The following is a 24,541-nucleotide window of genomic DNA, read 5'->3' as shown; positions in this document are numbered from 1 at the left end:
ATGTAAATAGATGACAGGTTGCTTTCTAAAATGCAGCTTTTATATCAATATCTTGTTACTTTCCAAGAAGGAATCAAGTTATATATCTTAATTTCTTTTGTACTTAAGTTATTTCCTCCTTTTCCTATAATACATTAAACAATGTAATATTTTTCAATATGATAAATTTGCAAACTAATATTTAAAACTATAAATTTATTTTTACTTTATCTCCAGATAATTTTTGTTAATTTTAGTCATATTCGTGTTTCTTAAAAATTAACTTTCGCATTAAAAATTCGCATTAATCTTTTGCATTAGAAATTAATTTTTACTGAATTTCGCGGATATATAGGAAGCGTATATATATATCGTATAAAATATACATGGTAATCAGACTCAAAATAAAATCCAAGGTCCGTAACATAGCAATATGGTTCCTTTTTAATGTATAGTATTTTTCTTCGTGTTATTTAAATAAAAAAGAAAAATTCAAGGAGTGTCCAGTGACAAGGTTCGATTCCGAAAACAAGGGACCAAATTGGTTACCCGTTAAGGATAATCGTGGCGCAAGGGCGCATGCGCGAAATGATTCAAACGCAGTAGAGATTTAAGGATCGTGTGGTAGGGATAAACAAGCACATGCTGCGATAGCACTACGTTTAATTTAATCTTCAGTCGCTAAGAAACTCACGTCGGGTGCAGGTATCGCAATAACGAATCTAGTGCTTGTGTGTTTCTGTAATAAATATCTCTAACGCATTCGTGATTTGACCAATCAGCTTGTTATTGTTCACGGCTTTCTTTGAGAACCCAATACAGTATTTCATCAAGCTATACATTTCGCGAAATCAAGGTAAGTAACAGATTTAACACCTTGCTTTGTGACAGCCAATCACATTTATCATACAGATTGTAATTACAATTTAATAAAAACATTAGTTTTAATCTTTTGGGTTATGGGTTATTAAGTACAAACTAGGCTATTAAGTGCAAAAATGTGTAATTTTCAATATTGAATCATTTTGTATAGTGTTATAGCAGTACATACCAAATCTTTACTGAAATTTGTATTAAAAAAATTTTAAGAGAATAATCGAGATTTGATAAACATACTGTTAACTAATTAGGTGACGAACCGGTATTCTTGAATAGATTTCTAGAAACGTCAACCATCTTGCGTACATAAAGTTAAATATACGAACACGTATTTCGATATTAATGAAACTGTTTATGATGAAAATCTTATTATTATATCAACGAACTTTATTTTAAAAGTTGTTTAGTGTCAAATATAAAAACGAAATATAATTCAGGATATTTAATTAGTTAATTACGTAGAGAATGATAAGTAATGTTAAACAATTAGTAGCTGAGTGGTCGATGATATAATAATTAAAATTTGGTAATTTCTATGGCAAAAATTAATTAGAAAAATTAATCTATTGGTAAAAATTTATCAATGCTGGAGATGTAGCTTTTTCTCATGTAAATTATAAAAGAAGATATTTTTCTTAATTAATTAAGTTGTTATACATATGTTTAAAGGACTCACTCGGGTTATTGTACTTCGATGCGATGTGTCCGTACTCCTAGCATTTGAAGCATTTGGTCACCCTTGCTTTTTGTTGGTCAATCCATACTTAGGTGATTTTTGTTTTCGCATAGAAAGCATCCTCGCACCCGCTCCTGCGCTGCTTCGTCGCGACTTGTCCTCTTGGATCTTTCTTCAACTCGTTTGCTTTTCGTCTTCGTATTTTCTTTCATAGCTTCGGACATGGTAAGCTTCTCTTTTAACTTTCGAATGTTCTTGGCGCCATACACTATCACTTTTTTGATCTCTTCGTCACGAACTCCGGCGATGATGTATTTCATTATGGTCGAACTTTTCATACTCACTTGCTCCGCTATTTCTAACATCTTACAGACATACTCCTGGTATGAATCGGTTTCCTTCTTAGTTCCATGCAACAACTCTTTATGAACCTTGTACACGTCCACTTGTTGTTCAAATTCCGTACTCAGCATTTTCTTCGTTGTTTGCTAACTTGTACAACACCTTTCGTAGTCGACGAACAATATTGCCAAACCACGTAAAAGCTTCTTCGCGTATATTACGCGCTGCACATCAGTCCAATCGCAGAGATCGCACATCTCCTCAAACTCTGACAACTAGCTTTGCACATTGACGTTGTCGTCACCGCTGAACGTGTTCATGGACTCCTCCACGTCCCTAAATGTTAAAACATGCGCGACTTCTGCTGTCGACTCTCACGCGTGTTTCGAACAGATCGCGCTCTTCTTTATCTTCTTCTTCGTCTTTTTCGTCTTCGCCGTGCTGAATCTCCAAAGCGATGAAAACTCTTCGGCGGTCTTACAATTTTTTCTTCTTACCAATTGTTTTTAATTGTCGTCTTTTGAGTTTCTCTTTCAATTCTACAATTTTCATCGTTTCAATTCGCGTTAACTTATCGTTAACAATGCACCTTTCTTCAACATCAACGATGGTGTCAGTCATGAATAATGATTCGACTTGATTTCAATCTGGTTTTCACAATCATTACACGAATAGTTCTGTTAAATGTTTCGTTTTCTATTTTGTTCGATCTCTGCTCGGGCCCCCAATTATAGAGAGTAGAAAAATCTTACACTTTCTCTCTGGTGTTTGATCTCTTTCCCTCTCTAAGTTATTTATTATAAAACAGGAAACAATGGTTAATTAATGAACTCAATGCGGTGATATGCTATAACCAATACAACTTAAATGGGTGATTCACAATTCAATTTCCAATTTACAATTAACAACTCGTCTTACAACACTTCTCGACTCTGCACTGTCAACACTGTTCTCTTCGATTCTTGTTACAACTTTCATCTCTTCGACTCTCGTTACAACTCGTTGTACAACTCTCCTTGCAACTGATTAAGTCTCCTTGCAACTGTCTCTAACGTTTTAATATACACACAGATGTGGATGACCCATGGTCAAGTACACTTTTCTCAATTACCCCGTGTCGTAAAGGACCACGGGTGTATGGCCCATCCGTTAGCACTTATATTGCTTTTTACTTGGGGTATACTATACTACTAATAAATAAATTCATTCTTAAACAATAAAATTTTAATCTACTACAAATCAACTTTGAAAATTGTATAACTTTGTCGAACACAATAATATCGTTTAATTTTAATAGGTAATTGGGAGAAAATACAGAATAGAAAGATTCGCCGGTGTGTCGTCAAGGATATTTCGAGTTCAATTATATTAGGTTAAGTAAAAAGTTCTGAGCGTTTTTCGCTAGATGTCTTTAGTGAGCCATATCTCACGATGTGCACATCGCATCGAGTCATAGTATACACCGATTTCAAGGTGATATTACGCATCAAAAAGGTTCTTTGTCAGTTTTGTGTTCGGTGAAGCCAGTTGTGTGTTACAGCGTTCGAAAATGGAGATAAAAAAAGAGAAAATTCGATACATTCTTCAGTACCACTACGACCAAGGTGAAAAGGCGGAGCAGGCGGCCAAAAAAATTTGTGCTGTTTATGGACCCAGTACAGTATCGAATGCAACAGCAAAGCGGTGGTTCCAACGATTCCGTTCTGGTAATATGGACGTCGAAGATGAGGCACGCTCTGGTAGGCCAATCGTCGAAAATGTGGATAAAATCATGGAAATCGTCGAGTCGGACCGGCATGTGAGCACTTATTCCATTGCCCAGGAACTGAAGATTAGCCAGAAAACCGTTTGGAACCATTTGCATAAGGCTGGTCTCAAGAAGAAGCTCGACGTATGGGTGCCACATGAATTGACGCAAAAGAACCTTTTGGACCGAATTGATGCCTGCGATTCTTTGTTGAGACGTAACGAAATCGACCCATTTTTGAAGCGGATGGTGACTGGCGATGAAAAATGGGTCACATACGAGAACAACAGCCGAAAAAGATCGTGGTCCAATCGCGGTGGGCCGGCCCAAACGATCGCCAAGCGTGGATTAACGGCCAAGAAGGTTTTATTGTGTGTTTGGTGGGATTGGAAGGGAATCATCCATTATGAGCTGCTCCCATCGGGGCAAACACTTAATTCGGACCTCTATTGTCAACAACTGACCAGACTGAAGCAGGCGATCGACCAGAAGCGGCCAGAATTGGCCAATAGGAAAGGTGTTGTGTTCCATCAAGACAACGCCAGGCCGCACACATCTTTAACGACGCGTCAGAAGCTCCGAGAGCTTGGCTGGGAGGTTCTATCGCATCCGCCGTACAGTCCAGACCTGGCACCAAGCGATTATCACCTTTTTAAGTTTTTGCAAAATTTTCTTGATGGTACAAAACTGGCCTCAAGAGAGGCTTGTGAAAATGAGCTGGTCAAGTTTTTTACCAATAGGGACGAGGACTTCTTCAACCGCGGAATTATGAAATTGCCTTCAAAATGGACAAAAGTAATCGAACAAAACGGCGCATATTTAATCTAAATCGAATAATCTTGACTATGTTAATTTCATCGTCGAAATAAAGCGAAAAAGCGCTCAGAACTTTTTACTTCACCTAATATTAATACTGTAGGACTGCGTGAGACATCTTTACTGATGAGCAACTCTAACAATGAGTAATCCAAGCTGTAAACAAATATTATGTCACCGTGGTGTAATAATGAATTCGCCGCCGGTGACATTATAGAAGAACATAAATGGTGATTTATCTCGTAGTACTATTATTGCGTTGATAAAATCGGTGAATCATGTGATCGACGAGATCGAATTGTACAAATACATAATTCATGATAAGCTATGAAAGGTAAATTGACGCGGTATTTCATATGTAAACGATCATTGATCGACAAGACAAATAAAAAGGTTATTTCTGGCCTAAAAAATAAGTACTTTCCTCTTGTCCGATTGTCTAAAATAATAGCGAAAAGAATGATCTTAAATTTTAATCTTTATATTACGTAATGGAACTTTACTGTGAAAGCTTATAATTCGACTGCGGATTTGTATCCATTTATAAAAAGCTTAAAGATAAAAAATGTATAAAATGCATATAATACCTATTTAGGTTAAAAAAATATGAATTTGCGTAAACATCTACGGTTTGGCTACAATCACTTAATACCACAATCGTATAATTATTAGTACCAGACAAGTCAAGGCTTTAAGACAAATAATCATCAATTATACCCATACTATGAGTCCTTCGAATTGATTAAAGGTGTGAACAACAGAGTCTTCAAAGAATGTTTGAAACCCCTAATTGCAATATACAATACAGTCCCTGGTCAAAAAATTAGGACCACTCACAATTTTCAACATCCTTCGTATTTTTAGAAAAATTTTGAAGGTTTGAACATAATTTTATTACAGATTATATTAATTATTAATGTACCTCACACATACACATATTAATAATTTATATATATTATGTATAACATCTTATTACTTTTTATTATGGCGAGTTTACATATATTATAGTTTACATGAAGATGATATTCCTATGCGTGACGAGCGGTTGAGGACCGAATACATGTTTATGTTAGGATATCAGTAACAAGTGATAAGTTATTGAGCGAATGCACCATTTGAAGTGTGATACTATTAAAACGGATCAGTCCGTTCAAGAATTAAGACAGACAGTTAAGTAAGAGAAATAAAAAAGAGAATTGAGCCTAAGTTATAAAAAATCGATATGGGAAAACACAAATTATTAATATTTATGTATGTTATATGTATGTGTGTGCTTTAGTAACTAATAAAAATTATTATTAAATTACATTCAAGCCTTTAAATTTTACTAAAAACACTAAAGATGTTGAAAATTGTACTTGGCCCTAATTTTTTGGTCGGGGACTCTAAAAGGTTATCCAAGACAGTGTAGACAAAAATAGTATCATTTGGTTCCTCATCAACTTTGTTCTATCTATTCACTACTTTCTCTGTGTGTTTAAGCGAGACATTTCGAAATGGTTGAGTCCTTTCATGATCCGAACAATGGTGAACGATCTAATGAAACGCGTACATGCCTGTATGTAAATCCTTTGATTTGCATGCGTGTGTGGATGAAAAGATTCGTGGCGTTTCATCGTCCGAATACGGAGATGAAAGTTAGTTGATGATAGAGTTGAGCGTAGCCGGGGAGGAAACTGTGTGACTAAAGAGAAGTAATACTAAGAGCATTAGAATCTTTTCTTAATTTGGTAGATAAAATCTATTTGAATTTTAACCTATTTTTCTTTATTCCACTTTCTGTAGTATGCCATATATAGTCAAGTCATAAGCCCACTATGTACGATTGATCGATAGTCACGCGTGTTTGCCATATTGGGCAAATCCGATTAAATGATCGATTCTCGATAATCGTCTTGTATAATTTTCAAGACGTAATTCGGTCACGTGACTTTCAACCTTTTTTCCTTCGTCGCATAAATAACGATTTATTCTCAATCTAGCTCGATTCTCGTGAATGTATTATCAATACTTAACTGATACTTATTACCATATTACATAGATATTTAAGAAAAAAGTGTTTTAATCCTAATTCAATAGTGGTGATATTACAAAGTCGGAGATTTAACATTATGTAACATGTATTTTACTATATACACGTTATATATTTATCGATGATTTGTGAAATTTAATAATGCTAATATAAACATATAGATGGATTCTCTAATGTCCATTTTCTTTGATGATTCTACAAAGAATATGTCTGTCTGTATTAGTATTATTAAATTTCGTAATTTTATTCTAAATTTATTATGCGATGTAACACCCCCATTAACCATAAATATAAATCATAATCTTACTGATGTTATATATATTTTAACAACTACATCCCAAAATCTATTTTACATTCTAGATACGACATATATGCAGTAATAAATCACGTAAGTTTCCATAATCCAGATTAACTGAAAGATCGTACCACTTACAATTATTAGAATATCGTTAGTACATGTGTATGGAGTAACAAAATACTATAAGTAGGTCATGAGTCATCCATTTGACCTGCATTTGTTTGACTTGTTTGAACGCTATACAATTTGTGATATTCATGCTTTATTCAGTTCAATGTCGAATGGTGGGCGATTCTGGATACCTACCATGGACATATTCTTATATGGTTGTTCGTGAGTCGTTTCTTTCGTGGCCCGACTTTCGAGGTCGTGTTGATTGCACGATTCCAAAGGAGGCTCTTTGATTATCTCATGGAAAAAGGCATAACTTTTCGATGTATATTATGCATATATTAATTGCCCTTTCAAAACGAGATACCAATTATTTGTCTATTTCATATTGTGCAGAAATCAACGATTTTGATTACATAAATACTCCAAATATTGTTGTAGAATATTCTATTCTTTAAATGACGTAAATGATAGGAGAAATGGTACGTGGTTTCTTAAGGAAAGATCTTAAAAAAAACCGTAAAAAACTGCGATTTCCAACCGTAGCTCATAGCAACGTTAACTGATCTCTTAAATCGTATTGCTTAAATTTTCATTATAGACCCAGATAAAAAAGTTGTAAAAAGCGACCTCTGCTTTGTTCTTCGCGTTCCGACCAATTGCAATTTTTGCAAAAATTTGTCTACACATTACCTGGTGAATTAATTCTTCTGATTTCTCAAGAAAGATCAAATCGTTTGGTTCAATTTTATAAAAGTTACTCGATTTTAAAGGGTACGAATATTCATATGACTCAGGATATGTATACGATAAAGTTCTATACTTTGTATTCCAATCTTGTTTCATCAAGCAAAAAAAAAAGCATAATATATTATGAAAAAATTTCGCACGGAATTGAGACACAAATTTTTCAAACTTAAAAAATTGTTTAACAATGCGATGGAATTAAAGATGATCCAAAGAACGCAGAACAGTACAATGAAAAACGATCTGAAGAGCGCACGTGAAGAATTAGCTAATCTCTAAAACCATCCTAATTCTAGCCGTGCATTCTTAGAATCTTCTTCCTTCACTCGCAAGCCATATTTTAAGATAAACGTTAGTCACAATTTGATTCACAGCTATCATATATCAGAATTATAATATTTTTCTGTACTATTTGTTTAATTTTCCAAAATCACTTAGATAAGTTTTAGCAGTTAATTCGAGTAATTGTTTCTTATATTTAGAGAAAAATAAAAAGTATATCATCGAAAACAAACATCGAAAATGGGTGGCATGACACAAAGACCGTGGACACCAACAAAGAGGCGAGGTCCTATCGCTGCAGAGTATAGTAGCCCGGGTCCTGCTTGTGTAACATTACCACCATTAATCGGTAATCTTAATTTTTATATTTAAATCTCTCTTTTGTATTAAAATTTATTGAACAAATTTTAAATATGAATCAAATCTGTAGGAAAAACTGTTCCCGACTCGAAACGAGGCAGAGCGCCCGCTTTCTCGTTTGGCAGCAGGTACGTAAGTTCTGTTACAAATTCCGCGGCTTAGTTCCCGAGAAAAAATTGTTTTTTTTTTTTAATTTAAATGAATAATTTTATTAAATTGGTATAATGATTGTGTATTCATCTTTAGACACGCGACGAAGAATGACAGTCCTGGACCGGGTCCTGGTCAATACAACGTTTCCGGGCTTAGTGCCAAAGGTAGATAATATGATCTGCTTATTAATTTTTTACAACTTAACCATTTATTCCGAACTTGCCATTATATATCTTCCACTTATTCAAGTGTAAGTTCATCAATACTTTCGCCGCTATTTGATTTATTAATATAACATATGTATATGTATGTACAATGTACATGATAGCTTTATCGTCTACAAAGAATTAACACGCTATCTATCGTGAACAGAAATTAAAGCTACAAAACTAAACATAAATACTGCTGTGTAAGCACGAAATGAATTCTACAGACAGCGGTATTCCGAGTTCTATGAAGTATCGATCAAACTTCAGAACAGTAATATCCTGCAAGAATGCGACTTTTAATGTGCGTTATTCACGACATTCCGTTGCTTTTCTACCAATAATTCCTTCTTCTTGAGACTCTTAATATTGTACATTTTCTAATAACTTCTATTTAATTGTATGAGAATTGGATGATAAAATCGATTAAAAACATAATCAATATTTTTAAAAAACAAACTTATTTTCAAATTAATTTAATTTTTTACTACTTTAAAATTGAAGCAATCTTTTAAATTTATTATTTTCTAATTAAACCTCGTTCATATTATGTTGATGATAGAACTTGTTAAATTCTGTATTCATTTTTGCAGGAAAAGATGCTGCACAAGCATCATCGTTGCATGGCCGCACGAAATCCACAAAACAGGAAGTGACACCAGCTCCTGGTGATTATAATCCGGAAAAAGCCGGAAAGATTATTCTGGATAGCTCACCGAAGTATTCATTCGGCATCAAAACGCAAACCGAGAAGATTAGTTGTACACCTGGTGAGTATTATAGATATACGTTAATATTTACATATACGTATATATGTAAATAATATTTTACATGTACGTATCCAAAATCCTTTGTTATCCTCCATAAATCATTATTTATAATCTTGTTTATGTAATACTTTTTGAATATCTTCATTAAAACATATTTATGATAAATGTCGACTTAATCACAGCACCAAATGATTACTGCACCGAAAAGGTGAATCTCGACAAAACCCCCGAATATAGTTTTGGGTTGAAACCTGTACTGGACAAATCAAGCGATATACCTGGTAATTAATTAAATCAAAACAATAAATCTCGCATCTGTACGACTCTATATCTTTACAAATATTAATTAAATAATAACTAATACAGTTATCTATTTTTCATATCTTGAGAAAAATGAGACTCACTTTAAATTATCTCATAAATGTAACAAATAGATGTACAGGACATTGTAACATTGCAGGAAACAATAAGGGATGATGAAAAGAATATCTTTTTTGTCTAATAAGCATATGTCTAAGTCGCGTTTCATTTCTTAGTAATTAAATCTAAAAGATTGGAATGTTAAACACCTGTTAACGAGTAACCCGCTATACATCAATCCGTACTATCGACATTGTTATCTGGAAAGATGCTCGTCGAAAGCTTTAATTAATTGGCAGTAAAGATTTTCATTTCTAGAGAGCGAGATTAGATATAAGTGCGTGTAGATTAAATTAAGCAAAACAGATTCCTCTCATCATTTACTATTATCTCTCGCTTGATTAACCAACATTGTTTAAACAGTCTGTACATCTCTTTCCCTACAGTTTAATAAGATTAAATTGGTTTTAAGGTAATTAAATCGATTTAAATGTGTATTTTCTAAATATATTTTACTAATAATTCTGCAACCTAGAATACTACAATAATTCAAACGGTATTAGAATAAAAAGAAATTTACAATAAATTAACAAAAAGTACGTTTGTCATGAGAGGAAAATGATTCCTTAGGAAGAATCGATGTCATGCTGAATAATCTCCATTGGTTATAGCGATTCGATCGCCTAGAAGTATTCTGAAGAATTCTGCGAAAGTACAGATATAAACTCGAAGAATAAACATTGTTCGATGTTTAGGTATTATATTTCTTGAATCTTTCCTTTAAATGACGACAATATTCTATCCAGCTTCTTATCTTACTTTTGCGATTGTAGCTTGGTGATCTTGGATTAATACACACTGCATCTCTGCTATTCGAACTTTTCTATCTTCTAAATTATTGTTGTAGTTTTTGCAAGTATGTAGAATGATGCAAATCAAAATGATTGGCTTGCAACGTATTTAATAATTGAACTGCATGTGTAGTAACTTGCACTTATGATATTTATTTGATATTGTATTACAAAATTAAAAGAAGAAATCTTTAAACGTAAATTATGTAGGAACTGCATTCTTTTGTAGATATTAATAAGTATCCTTTAAATTTTATTTTTATGAAATAGATTTTTCTTCTTTCACTGTAATCGTTTTGTCATATATTATTTTCTATTACTTTCGTTATTATTTGTTTCGCTAAAAAGAAAAATGCATAATTGAATTAAAATATATTGATTTTATTTATGATGAAATGAATAATTATTTGTATATTATGATATCAGCACCTGGTACATACTGTCCGGAAAAGGTAAGATTGAACAATACACCGCAGTTCAGTTTTGGACTCAGGCCTTCCCTCGAAAAACCGAGCGATACCCCAGGTAATTAAGGCAAACTTAATACGCTTGTTTAAAATTTTGTTGACCGAATTTAATTAAACCTGTAGAAGCATTCCTTTTTAAACATATTTTCTACTAATTGTTGTTAAATAACATATTGGAACCTAATGAATTTTATTGCAAATTCGTGACTTGTTGTACATTTGTTCGGTCGACAAAGTAATAATCACGAATTTATTATCACAGCCGTGTAACTTTGTCTGTGATAATATGTAATGTACATTATTTACGAATTGTAGTATCACCAGCGCATGTCAATTTATTTTTATAGCACCTGGCACGTATAGCCCTGAAAAAACCAATTTGGATAAGGGTCCTCAATACAGCCTCACTGGGAAAGGACGAGTAGAAAAACCTGACAACACCCCTGGTATGCGAATTTTTACATACTATTGAAATGTAATATTTTGATAACAAAATATTAATTTTGATTTGAAATAATGTATAACTAATGTTTAAAAAAGTTTCGTTAATGTCTGCATACAATGAAAGGTATTTATTTATAATTAAATTTAAAAAAATGATTCTTAGCGCCAGGTACATATTGTCCAGAAAAAGTAAAATTGGATACAACACCGCAATTTACTTTTGGTCTGAGGACACCTCTCGAAAAAATAAGCGACACTCCAGGTAATTGCATGAAGAATATAATTGTAGATTTTTATTGCAATTGTTACATCACATGCATCTTTTTTTACAGCCCCTGGTACTTACAATCCTGAAAAAGTTAATAAGAGTCCCCAGTATAGTTTAAGCGGAAGACATTTTTATGATAAAATAGACAATAATCCAGGTCTGTAGATACAAGCTTGGAATTTGAAAAATATATTTCGTATATTAATCTGACTTTTGAACGAAAATTAATTTTAATAAATTAAACATTGTGTTGGAAGAAACAAATAGTAACTTTTATAAAAAAATTAGTTTTATATGTAGATTTTTAAGTTTTAAACATAAATAAAGAAAATCAATTTTTAGCACCAGGAACTTATGCACCTGAAAAAGTAAATCTTGATAAGGCACCACAGTATAGTTTTGGAATAAGAACACCTCTTGATAAACCAAACACTAATCCAGGTATAGTTATTATAGCCACTCTACTACTATTTTTGTCATTAATTTTTTTTGTTAGTTTACAAAAGGATTACTTTACTGCTTCTGTGTATTATTCCCCTACAGCACCTGGAGATTATTGTCCAGAAAAGGTGAACTTGAGTAAAGGTCCAGAATATAGCTTAAGTGGTAAAGGATCTTCTGAGAAACCAATTGATAACCCTGGTCAGTACAATCAGTTTTCTCTTTATTTTGTATTTACTTAGTTTGCTATTTTGTTACTTAATTACATAATAATTTTTAATTAACATTTAATTCTTAGTGAATATTTAATATTTTCTTCTATCATAGCACCAGGTACGTACAGTCCTGAAAAAGTAAATTTAAGCAAAGGTCCACAATATAGTTTGTATGGAAAAGGAATTTCAGAAAAACCAAACGATAATCCAGGTGAATTTTTTATCTTTTTTTTTAGATTTTCTTGATAGTTTGATTTGTTATTTAATATATTATTCTTTTAGATTAATGTCTTCTTGTATTTAATTTTTTCAATAGCACCAGGCACTTATAGTCCTGAGAAAGTAAATTTGGACAAAGGTCCTCAATTCAGTTTATCTGGTAAAGGTTTACCAGAGAAGCCTAATGATAATCCAGGTGATTAAAATAAAAAATTCAATCTTCCCATTTCCTTTACATAACAAGATATTAGCAATGAATTAATCCTACAACAATTGTAGTAAAGAGACTTAGATATTCTACTTATTATCACAGCACCTGGAACATACAGCCCTGAGAAGGTAAATTTAGATAAAGGGCCGCAATATAGCTTATCAGGAAAAGGTACACTGGAAAAATTCAATGACAACCCAGGTGAATTTTATTTAATGCAAATTGCAGCAGCTTCTTATTTTGGAAAAGTTGGTTTAGATTTTAACATTCTGCAGAAACAATTACTAATGATTTGATTGCTTTGGTAGGCCCTGCTGATTACTATCCAGAGAAAGTACTAAATTTGGAACATAAACCTTATTTCAGTTTTGGTAATAGAAAGCCCTTGGAAAAGCCTAGGGATACACCAGGTAACGGTGTTGACTAACAAATTATTACTAAACTACCGCAAGGCTGGATTCTAAAACAGTTCTAAAACAATTAAAAACATTTCATGCTTCTGATATATGGTGCAATTTTTAATTCAAAGCATGTTAAAGCTTCAGCTCTTATATTTTTTTCTTAACTTCTTTTTCGCTTACAGCTTTATAACTGCTGTATAACTTTATTTTAATATTTCGTTTTTAAAATTACAAAGTGTTTATGAATTTCACCTAGCATTAAAAGATGAATTTCATATACCATTTTAAATTTTGCAAATTGTAAAAAAAATCTTATCGATGATATTTACAGTTACAACATTACTGAAATTGTTTTTTCAATCACATACATGTTATAATACTGTGCTATAATTTATAATAGCTACATAAGGAAATATCATTTTACTACATCTTTTTTACGATTGCATTAGTATTCTTTTCTTCCATTTTGTAGCTCCTGGTACTTATTCTCCAGAAAAAGTCAATTTAGATAAATCGCCACGTTATTCGTTTGGTTTAAAAACATCTTACGAAAAAACTGGTGATATACCTGGTAAGTAATATTCGTAAAAGTAAATAATAGAATTTATAGAACGTTTATGATAATGCATAATAGTCACTTATTTTGATATATTAAAAATTTAGCTCCAGGAAGTTATCATCCTGAAAAGGTAAATTTGAATAAATCACCTCATTATAGTTTTGGAGTTAAGCCTGAAGTACGTGAAACAGATTCTATACCAGGTATGGTAGTCTTTTAAAATTTATTATATTTTGTTCATTTTGTGTATTTGTTCAATAGATTTAATATTTGGTTTAAAGGTCCAGGTGAATACAGTCCAGAAAAAGCTATGCTTTTATTGGAAAAAGCATTGCGATTTACTTTTGGTCTTAGAACAAGTATAAATAGATCAGATGATATTCCAGGTAAATTTACAGAATTTGTTTCTTTGTTTCCGCTAGTTTATCTTTTCTTTGCGTAGTTATACAAATAATGTCTATTATTCAAAATGCTATATTTTTTTGTATATACAGTGATTATTACTTTCTAAGGAAAATATATGTTTTTACAATCTAACATCAGTGAAGTCGCCGCTATTTTTATTCTGTTTCAGCTCCGAACGTTTATAATATTCCTTCTGCTCTTGGTGGAACAAAGGAAGGAAACAAAAAAGCAGCACCGGCTTACTCTATCTCTGGTAGACAGAAAGTTTCTACAGATGATCGTGTTTTAGTTCCTGGACCTGGAACATACGAAGCTGTTAAACCAGATGCAATCAGAGTGAAAAGTCCTGCTTATAGCATAAGTGCCCGCTATCAGCTGCCCGATGATCATTCCCAGATTCCAGGACCTGGAGCTCATTGCCCAGAAAAAGTACTTCTAATTTCTTCCTACTTATTCAAAAACTAAAAAACTCAAAAGTTTCAGAGCTTGTTCAATAGACATCACTTAATAAACTGTATAATTATTTTTGAGGGTATACATCCAGAAATCGCATCTATCTGACGTTCGAGTTGGATGGATCTCAATAGTATATATATCCCAACATAATATCAGTATTCGTGAAAGTTCAGAATAAACTATGTTGAAACTAATTATTTATGTTTATATTTAAAGAATATCAGTATTCTGACAAAAAATACTTTTAAGATCCTAACTCGATTTCAGAAAAAGTGCACGACTGGACCAGATATTAGTTTTCTTATGATTATTAACTTTTTAAGGAATACTCCTATAGCGGTAAAAACTAACTTTTACAGGTAATTCTTGACATTCCTCCAGCACATTCATTTGGTATTAGACATTCACCATATATATGCAACCTGAAGGACGTCGTTTATTAACATAAGAACCTTACGCGACTTGGCTTTCATCGTCGTTGAAAGAACAGACCACATACAATTGATGCAACAATAACAATATTTTATTGTGAAACAGTAACTTTTCATGCGAACAACTGATTTCTGAATGCTTTGCTAAAATGACTACAAAATATTGTTTAATATGTAATTAAAATATTGGTGTAACTAACTGTTCAAATGTAAGAAGAAAAATATATTTCTATATAAAAAAAAACACACATTTAACAATTTTATGTATATTACAAATTGTGATAATGACGATATTAATTAGATGACATCTTTCACATAATACTGATATCAAATGAAATAGTAACCTAGCCTTTCTATTTTTTCATGTATACTATATTTATTTCAAAAATTTGACGAAATAAATATTCTACACATTAAACCTACTTTATATGTACAATTCAGCCCTAAAAGACGATCAAGGATATTTTGTAATAAATGGTATAATGCATGAATTAAAAATAACAATTTATTTGTATATATTTTAAAACTGTTTGTTATCTAAATATTTTATAACGAGTAACATTTTTTGTCGAAATAGATATACATCCTATTTGTACCTAACTATAAAAAATAACTGACCTTTTTGTTGTTAATTTAAAGACAAAAATTATATAATTGTTTTTGACTTTGTATTATTAAAGGCATATTCCCTCAAATACAATAAAGGTAAAAATTAATCTTTGTTTTATATGTATCAAAATATAAGTACATTCGTAAAAAATATTTTTATATAAAATGCGTATATAATTATATATCTTACAATATGAATAGATAGACGAATAAAATTATGGCTAGAACGATATTCACAGCCGTCGCGCATTATACACGAAAAGTGTAATATTTAAGGCATGTAGTACATGCTCATATAATTAATACAAGTGGGTAAATGACCACATTTTTCTCTGATTGTTTTGTGAAATCAATTCCGCCAGTTTCTCTAATAAAAGTGACCAATCGTTGAGTAATATTGACATAGGCACAGGAACATGAGCATTAAGCAATTATTTGGATAATATGTTCTGTGCTTTACTGACAATATTCGACATACTTGCAATTACAGTGAACACATTCTCCCGCTATCCACGTCGATAACAGTTCTAAATTTTTATTCAACATTACCATATCAGCATCTGCTTCATAGTTTAAGACTCCTTTAGTCTTTTCAATACCTAGGGTTCTTGCCGGATGGAGAGTCGCGGCTTCTAAAGATTCTACTATTGAACAGCCTATAAAAAATAAATAATATTGTATAGTAATTAGATATAAATAGTATACTTAAATATTCTTCCATAAGAATATTGAAACAGTAATCTTTATCAATATACAAGGCTGTTTGCAAGATATTATAGTAAAGAACAAAAGCTAATAAAAAATATTAATAATTCTTAAAAAGATCAAAATTGAATTTAAAAAATCTATATATCATACATGTCATATTGTTTAAATTACCTGTTGCTTCTTTGAAATGACGAACGCATTTCGACATTTCTGCTGTACTTCCACACAGTATATCTGTCTCAGCAATATATGCACGTCCCGAGCGCATTTCGATTTTAAGCTGTCCTAATTGATGTATGCCTTCTTCTAATCCTAGCGCTGACAGTGCATCAGTAACTAAAACAAGACCTAAAACGCAAAATTAAATATTAATTTTAAAAACTTTTTAATTAGTAATTAAGAGGTAAGGATTGTCTTATAAAAAAAGATACACATATATACCTTCAGGGTGGGTTCTATGAGCTATACGCAATGCTGCTGGATGAGTATGAATTCCATCTGCAATTATGCCATAATGGATAATTTTTCCAGAATGAACTTGATCAGATGTTAAGAGACCAACTAATCCTGGATCTCTATGATGAAACTATAAATACAAATTTATCATTTACGCTTGACTGATGATTTATATTTTTTATAAAATAGAAAATCATTTTGTATAATTACTGGTAACATTGCATTAAAAAGATGGGTAATAAAAGATGCTCCATTCTTTACAGCCTCTTCTCCTTCTTTCAAATTTGCTACAGAATGTCCTAAAATATTTAGATTTAGAAGAGATATTAAATTATTAAAATTGGAATAGTTATATCTTACCAAGAGAAACTGTAATATTTCTTTTACACAATTCTGTTATCACAGATTGAGCATTAGGAAGTTCAGGTGCCAATGTTACAAGACAAACATTTTCTAAACTTCCATACATATCACTTAATGACTTGAAACCCTAAAATCCACATATATGAAGAGATAATTAAAAATATTAGATTTATATATGTGTTTGAAGCATGAAAAGTTACATGAATAAAAATAATAGTAATTTATTCACATATGAACATTTACTGATGCATTAAAATTTGTTTGATGTTCATATATACATTAAATGTATGCATTGAAAATATTTTGGAGACTTGCTTTTTCAAATTGTTTTATATGATTCTCTGGATGAGCTCCCTTTTTACTTGGACTAATGAAAGGTCCTTCTAAATGAACTCCTAATACAGTGGCACCATGTTTCCCACCTTTTGTTCTCTTAATGTTTGGTAATATCTTATGATATGTTTCACTAGGTGATGTAACCAAAGTTGGACAAAATGATGTTACACCAAATTCAAGCAATTTTTTAGCTACTTTATTAATTCCTCCTTCTACATCATTAACATTATGTGTAAAATCGATTCCAAAACCACCTAGTAGATAAGATAATAGTTACGAATTGTAATTGTACATACAATTAGATTTGTAATATTTTTGTACAAAGTTAATATTTATCGTAAAAGCCTTATTATCTAATAATTTATACCAAAATTTTGTATACTAATATATGTAATATAAAAGAATAATATTTACAACAAATTATACTAAATTATAATGAAATGATTATTGTTATTATACTTGCATTATATACCATTGATTTGAAGATCAATGTATCCAGGAGAAATTAACGCGCCGTTGCAATCGATTCTTATATGTGGTTTGACTTTTTCGTCGTAAAAAATTTTTTCTGGGTCAACGACTTTCCCATCGCGAACCCATAAATCTTCGTTTAAGATTTTCCCCTCGCGTAAAATACAACAATTGTAAAACTGTTTTAAAATTTGTTGATCTTTTCGAGACATATTCACTTAGCAAAAATCCTTTTGCGTCAAAATACACGAGATTATCTTTATTCAGGTAATAAGAAGAAAAAAAGAAAAAAACGCTTATCAGTGCACTTTAGTTATCGCATTATTGGTCACGAGCACAATTATTATACTGTAAAATTGATAAAGATATACAGATAGAGTGCGTAAGCGAGCTGAGAAAGCGACATAGAAATAGAAAGAGAACGCTACGTAGAGGATTCTTGTGTGCTCGTTTAATCCCGTATGCGCATTCGTATAGTCAATATGTCGGTGTAACACCGATCAATAAGCGGCGTCAGTATGCATGTCTATTAGATAAACGCCACTATGCAGCGTTCTTTTTCTATTCCCATATCACATCCACTTACACGGTAATGTATGACTCGCGTAATCTACCTTTATATCTCTATGGTAAAGCTGTAAAGGTCTATAAAGTAGAGCAATGACCAGTAACATTATCATAATTCTTCAAAGATGTCACTAAGTGTAACTACAATATATTTTTTTGTACTTCGAAAAAGACGTAAATAGTTATGATTTTTAAATTACATTTTTGATTTACTTATACATTTATATAATACATAGATTATAATAAAATATATTCGTATTATCGCGATATATATTTTATTGTATAAGAAAGATATACATATATTTAATGTTAACAGCTATAAATGTTATTATTTTTACTAAGCTACAGATGCTTCTCAATTTTAATATTGCACTAGAAAAAAAGGTATTAGTACCATTTTTGTAAATTTAAGTAAATTTTACTAGAAAAAGTAAATTTGGTGTACTTTATTGGTGTACATTATTATACAATTCCAAAAACTATAATAATCTTTTGTGTCTTTTTTTTAATTTTGTTTCCCATGTAAAACATGGTAAATCCAATGAAAGTGTGAAATAATCTTCAATTATTTACTACTTACCTGACCACCACCGTTAGAACTTATTTAATTTATATTTAAGTACAATGCACAAAAGTATCACACGAAATTTCATAAAACCTATTATAAAGGTAACACAGCAAGCTTGATCAGTTTCGAAGTCTATTATAATTCAAGATTATAACAAATTGGATTGAAAACAATTTAATATAAAACCGTATAAAAAGGACATGATTTTTTGTAACTTAAGCAAATTCTAAGAACTTACAGGAAAAGAACAATGTTAAAAAATGCAACAAGGAAAAAAGAAAAGAAACAGGAGAGGAAAATGGCACTACAGAAGTTGTTACATGGCAAGAAGAAACAAAGCGCTATCTGCTGTTTGCGTTTTTTTTTTCAATTTTTGTATTAAAAATGCTTTAACAGTACCCAAAAATTTCTTCATAGGTCAACGTGCGTTTTGAAAAAAATTCAACTAACTTTGTTTGTATATAAACGTAACAATAGTATAAAATGAAGCAATTAAAAGTGACAATGATTATGTAGAGCTGAGAGCGCAATTCGTTTATACTTATATGATATTAAATCTTAGGCTGTTAATGAGCCGTATTTTCTACTCATCGTCAACGTCAGATAAGGGGAGGGTACGCATAATTTTTTTTGTCACCGGTATGTCGAAGAATCTAGGCTTGATCTGGAATAGGAGATATGATACGATATTAGATGATTGATACGAACAGGATTATGTTGGAGCCACAGGTGCAGGATGATATCTAGGCAGTTATCGGTCAGGTTTTATGTGTTCTGTGTGTGTTTGTGTGTGTACGCACGAATAATTTTTTTTTTTTAGCAAAATTTGTATGTAATTCTACTGTTGTTTACAGTCATTAGGATCAGTTCCCTGTTGTTTCCCACCTGATGGTGCATTATTCGGAGAAGATTCCTCATCATCTTCATCTTCTTCCTCAGGGTCGTCCTCATCACCCTCTTCTTCCTCATAGTCTTCGTCTTCGTCTTCTAAGCCTTCTCCTAAAATATCGTTTTTTACTCATTACTCATTATATGTCAATAAATTACTTTCACTAGCCAATAGTTTTGAGAGTTCTAGCAAAACTCGAAAAAACCATATTTTTTCTTAAATATTAACCACTTTGTGAAATACCTGTATAATACAGTACAGCTCTAGGAATTATACGTTCTCTTATATAATGGCCAATTTCAAAGTCACTGGATAATAAAGCTTGAGTGTCATCATCTATTTCTGCTTCAGAATCATCTGGCACTAGAAAAATAGTTTACAATTAATAACAATAGTAATATATATTACCTCCAATATGTAAGTAAAACATAAAATATAAAAATATTGGTTTGGCTTACCAATTGGTGGACTGAAAAAGTTGAAAAACGAGTCGTTCTGAACAGTTTTTGTTACAGTTCTTATGGACCCTCGAGATTTATGTTTCTGATTCTTTTTTATAGTTTTTACTGTAACGTTCTTTCCCTTTTTCCAGTCAATCACACAACCCTGTACAAATGGTTAGGATGAATATGTGTACTTTTGAATAAATTTTTTCTTCATGTAGAAAATAAAACATATAAACTTGGATTAAAAATAATATTTACCTTACATTTGTATATTTCGGGTCCTTCAAAACTAAATGGGTCATTTTTTTCAGGGGTGCACTTCATATGGTACTCTTTTGTTAAAACTGAATTAGAAAAGTATTCATTTGGCTCGAAATGGAACTCAAGAACAAAGCCCTACAAAAAATCTTATTATCTTTAATGCAATTCTTTCTATTTCATTTCTATTTGTTTCACAATTTTATTTGTATATTAATGGTATAGGTAGGTTTTCGTTTATATGTAGATATTTAATGATTTTTTTCTTTTCCAACTTACCATTGGATTAGATTCAAGAAATATCACTTTAATATCATACAAATGTTTGAGTATTGGTTCATCATGTTCCTGAACCATGTCAGCTAATGTTTCAACATTTTTAAATATTGTCAACCAGAAATCTGGAATCCCTTTAATATCTTCATTTTCACCCCTAAAATAATTAAGATTTGTTAGTAGAGTTCGTAACATTAGGACATTCATAAAAAGTAGTGTGAAAGAAAACAATAATTTTTAATCTTATACTCTTGCAGCAGAATTTTTAGTTTATTTAATGAAAATAAAATGGCCATACTCTTCTTTTTTAGGTTCTTTATCATCTTCGAGATTCGCTTTTGTTTTCAAATCATTAGTTAATCCTTCTTCTTCATCATCACTCTCCCATACACATTGCTCATCCGTTGGTTCATAGACGCCAGATATTATATCACTCCTCTTTTCATAGAGAGGAGCACACATTTTGTAATAAGCACATTCCAAGGCATGTACTTCCTCATAGAATTTTGCTTCAATATTAGTCGTAACTAATTGCAACTGTTTCAGAGCTTTAATTCTGCGCTTTACAGGAGCTGGAAGATTCTGCATTTGCTATAAAAATTGAATGTTTTCTTTTAACATTGGCTTTCAAAAATAATATCAAAAATATAATCAATATTTTTTAATAGTAAATTTGTTTAAATACTAGAAACTGGACATATGTAATATTTTATATCCTAATTATTTAATATATTTAACTAAAATATTTAAATCAACGAACAGTAAATAAAATTTAAACTTATTGGGGTATGGAATATAATAAAAAAACAAAGTTATTAATATTTTTATATATATAATTGAAGAAATATTCAATTCTAATCTACTGCGGTGCATAATTCATGGCCTGCACTAATAGCTGATTAAACAAGCAACAAATTTGATAACACATGTAAATAGGAATTACTTTGGACAAAACAAAAAAATAATAAAATTGTTGTAAGGGAACAAAATTACATGGATTCAGTTGATTAAATTATATTAGAGAACTACAAAATTCTTTTTTGTCCAATTGATTCAAGTTTGAGGAAAAACATAAAAAATAATAATTATACATAAGCTTATTAAAAAATGAATTTATAATACTTGACAAAGCAACATTCTATTTCCTTAAATAAAGAGCATTTTTACCCAATAGGCAAAAGTTCACTATTTTTTTTTAAGTTCCAAATCAATATGATCCATTTACTTAATCTGATTTATACAAATTGTTCTGTAGAATAATACTAAAATATTGAAATATCAGATAAAATAGACACATTAAAACATTATCAAGGACTAAATGAATTATATGAGTCTTTAAACAGAATTCAATATTGATAATTAAAATGAGATACAAAAGTTATACACAATGATTAAAACCTTTAATGGAATAGCTTCAATTTCAGTTGAAAGCTTTAAATTTAAATTTTACTATATCTTTTTCTATTGATTGTACAAGGTTCTGTTTAGAAAGTTACTAACCATTAATATCTGTTTATTATTTGCAATATGAAATTTGAATACCTCTATTCCAGGTGCAGTGCGATCTTGTAGAGCAGCTAACACATCAGCTCTATTTAAAATTTTGGAGAAAAGCTCTGGGGCTTTGTTCTCATCTTCATCTTCAACAGATTCCATTTCACTATTTTCACCAGCACGCTCTGGATCAGTTGTCATAGTACTATAATCTAGATTTATTTTTTTTTTTTTTGTAAAAATGACACTTGTATAATCAGAAAGTAATTTTGTTGGGCAAAAGTAGAGTATAAAATGAAAAAAAAAAGGTACTTAAATTAAAAGATTAAAAAGTTTTTGAGCAATCATTTAATTCTATATATATATATATATATCTTTGAATAATTTCTACACTTTGTAAAAGATACAAAATTCCAAAATAATATATGATTTTACTGTTGTGTTAGATGTTTCATCTTTGCTTCAATATTGTTAAAAATCTTATCTTACTTAAGATCAAATATATTGCATTTAACGTAAGTAAAATAAATTAATCAAAATATAAAGGAACTGATGATATTATGGTATGTATGTAATATAATAAATTTTGAATTTGCCTATTTTTAGTTCATTCACTTTAATTTTGATTAAAAAGACATTAAATATATATATATATTTTTTTTACAAGATATATGCAGTAACCTTAATAAAATTACTTTAAATAGTAATTAAGCAAGTATTTCATTTTATCAACATATATATTTATTTCTAAAATCATAATAAAGTACAATGATAATTACTTGTTTGAAAAACATATTTCAACCGAATTTTTTTCAATCAATTGGAGACATATATGTATGTATTCCTTCATGCAAGGAAGAAGAAAATGGTATAGGAAATGAACAAAACGAACATATATACCGAAAAAAATGATTAAACTTATATGTGCGAACACCTAAAAGGAGTAAACTATAAAAAAAATTCATAGAGCAATAAAGAACACAGCATAAAGCAGAAACTATCAATCAATCTACAAACATACTGAAATTAAATTGTACGTTGCGATATGTTCTCTATTAAACGTGCATGGCAAATATCGGGAATCTTGTCTAAGTACATACTATGAACGAAATAAACGTTCCCTAAAAACATCTACTCTTGACAAATTTCCTTAATTCGAATTAGTTTCTGCATGGACGTTGAACTGACATTTGAAAGTCACCATATTCGCGAGGAAGAAAGGTTATTTGCTAGGGCACGCAGAGATCATGGAAAAAGCGGAAATCACATTAATTTACCAATTATTTGTCGAAACCAGCTACGTCACATTTATTATACGTTCGTTTTATTTCTTTTTATACATTTATTAAAGAAATACAGAAGTCGCGAAGCTATCGCAAGGTTCAATTTTTCGACACAAAGAGCGTGCACATGGGACAGATAAAAAAAGCAATTTTCAGGGTTATAAATGCATGAAAACTGAAAAAATAAGATATAATTGTTTTTGAGTGAAAGCATTATTTTTGAATATTTAAACTTTGAAATAAAAGCATTAAAACAAAGGGCAAACATACCTTTTAAGACTGCACAAAGAAAGAGTTACAGAACGAACAACCAACCGGTCGTTGTGTCGGTACTTTCGTTATAGTAAGTCGCACAATACGAAATTAGTTCTTGTTCTATCCTTTTCTGTTCTCCTCAAGTGCTACTATCATGCGATCCAAAAAATCCCTAGATATATTTTTCAAACGCCAAGTTAATAAGCTTTTTTAACTTAATAAATGTTAAAGAAAAGTAGATTGTCATGCTTTTTAAACCATATATATTTCAAAAATTTTTTTTAAAATATTCATTTATATATTATATATATTTTTGAAAGAAAAAAATATTTTCTTAAAGAATTTCAATTTGTAAAATACTGAAAGTAGAACACGAAACATGAAGATTGAAAAATCGAAAAATTCCTAGATAATTTTTTTCGAATACGAACTTATA

The 24,541-nt window shown here is 30.8% G+C and overlaps 3 protein-coding genes and 1 long non-coding RNA gene across 8 annotated transcripts; 1 reads left to right on the top strand and 3 right to left on the bottom strand.

Moving 5' to 3' along the window:
• Nucleotides 1-638: 638 nt before the first annotated feature.
• LOC117213729 (mucin-1-like) lies at nucleotides 639-15,842 on the top strand. 2 transcript variants are annotated; one of them, XM_033459326.1, is made up of 21 exons: nucleotides 639-835; nucleotides 8,110-8,258; nucleotides 8,340-8,397; nucleotides 8,516-8,586; nucleotides 9,222-9,398; nucleotides 9,581-9,679; nucleotides 11,036-11,134; nucleotides 11,424-11,522; nucleotides 11,684-11,782; nucleotides 11,853-11,945; nucleotides 12,131-12,229; nucleotides 12,332-12,430; nucleotides 12,557-12,655; nucleotides 12,761-12,859; nucleotides 12,977-13,075; nucleotides 13,183-13,284; nucleotides 13,748-13,846; nucleotides 13,939-14,037; nucleotides 14,116-14,220; nucleotides 14,409-14,668; nucleotides 15,055-15,842. In XM_033459326.1, exons 2-21 carry the CDS (start codon nucleotides 8,150-8,152, stop codon nucleotides 15,136-15,138), a joined length of 2,148 nt encoding a protein of 715 aa, XP_033315217.1. In that variant the 5' UTR covers nucleotides 639-835; nucleotides 8,110-8,149; the 3' UTR covers nucleotides 15,139-15,842. The 2 variants fall into 2 exon arrangements, with proteins under 2 accessions (XP_033315217.1, XP_033315219.1); XM_033459328.1 differs by lacking the exon at nucleotides 13,183-13,284.
• On the bottom strand, nucleotides 11,035-11,866 carry LOC117213732. The gene is made up of 2 exons (XR_004488718.1): nucleotides 11,729-11,866; nucleotides 11,035-11,441 (listed from the first exon to the last, which is right to left on the bottom strand). It is a non-coding gene; the product is annotated as an uncharacterized LOC117213732 (long non-coding RNA).
• Nucleotides 15,781-18,752, bottom strand: LOC117213730 (N-acetylglucosamine-6-phosphate deacetylase). Its single transcript, XM_033459329.1, has 7 exons — nucleotides 18,071-18,752; nucleotides 17,578-17,852; nucleotides 17,260-17,389; nucleotides 17,110-17,198; nucleotides 16,885-17,029; nucleotides 16,615-16,791; nucleotides 15,781-16,391 (listed from the first exon to the last, which is right to left on the bottom strand). The coding sequence occupies exons 1-7, from the start codon at nucleotides 18,279-18,281 to the stop codon at nucleotides 16,192-16,194; spliced, it is 1,227 nt and encodes a 408-aa protein (XP_033315220.1). The 5' UTR covers nucleotides 18,282-18,752; the 3' UTR covers nucleotides 15,781-16,191.
• A 315-nt stretch (nucleotides 18,753-19,067) lies between these two features.
• LOC117213731 (nucleosome assembly protein 1-like 1) lies at nucleotides 19,068-24,268 on the bottom strand. 4 transcript variants are annotated; one of them, XM_033459332.1, is made up of 9 exons: nucleotides 24,121-24,268; nucleotides 22,616-22,779; nucleotides 21,372-21,664; nucleotides 21,077-21,230; nucleotides 20,798-20,935; nucleotides 20,552-20,699; nucleotides 20,337-20,456; nucleotides 20,090-20,203; nucleotides 19,068-19,868 (listed from the first exon to the last, which is right to left on the bottom strand). In XM_033459332.1, the coding sequence occupies exons 2-9, from the start codon at nucleotides 22,766-22,768 to the stop codon at nucleotides 19,858-19,860; spliced, it is 1,131 nt and encodes a 376-aa protein (XP_033315223.1). In that variant the 5' UTR covers nucleotides 22,769-22,779; nucleotides 24,121-24,268; the 3' UTR covers nucleotides 19,068-19,857. The 4 variants fall into 4 exon arrangements, with proteins under 4 accessions (XP_033315223.1, XP_033315221.1, XP_033315224.1 ...); XM_033459330.1 differs by having other exon boundaries at nucleotides 19,324-20,203; XM_033459333.1 differs by lacking the exon at nucleotides 22,616-22,779 and having other exon boundaries at nucleotides 19,324-20,203; nucleotides 24,121-24,264.
• Between the last annotated feature and the right edge of the window lie 273 nt (nucleotides 24,269-24,541).

The sequence above is a fragment of the Bombus bifarius genome, unplaced genomic scaffold (assembly GCF_011952205.1).
Source record: "Bombus bifarius isolate JDL3187 unplaced genomic scaffold, Bbif_JDL3187 scf7180000009125, whole genome shotgun sequence".
In the NCBI taxonomy this organism is placed as follows: domain Eukaryota; kingdom Metazoa; phylum Arthropoda; class Insecta; order Hymenoptera; family Apidae; genus Bombus; species Bombus bifarius.
Note: the sequence above shows the minus strand (reverse complement) of the source record. Positions and strands in the feature narration are given on the sequence as shown.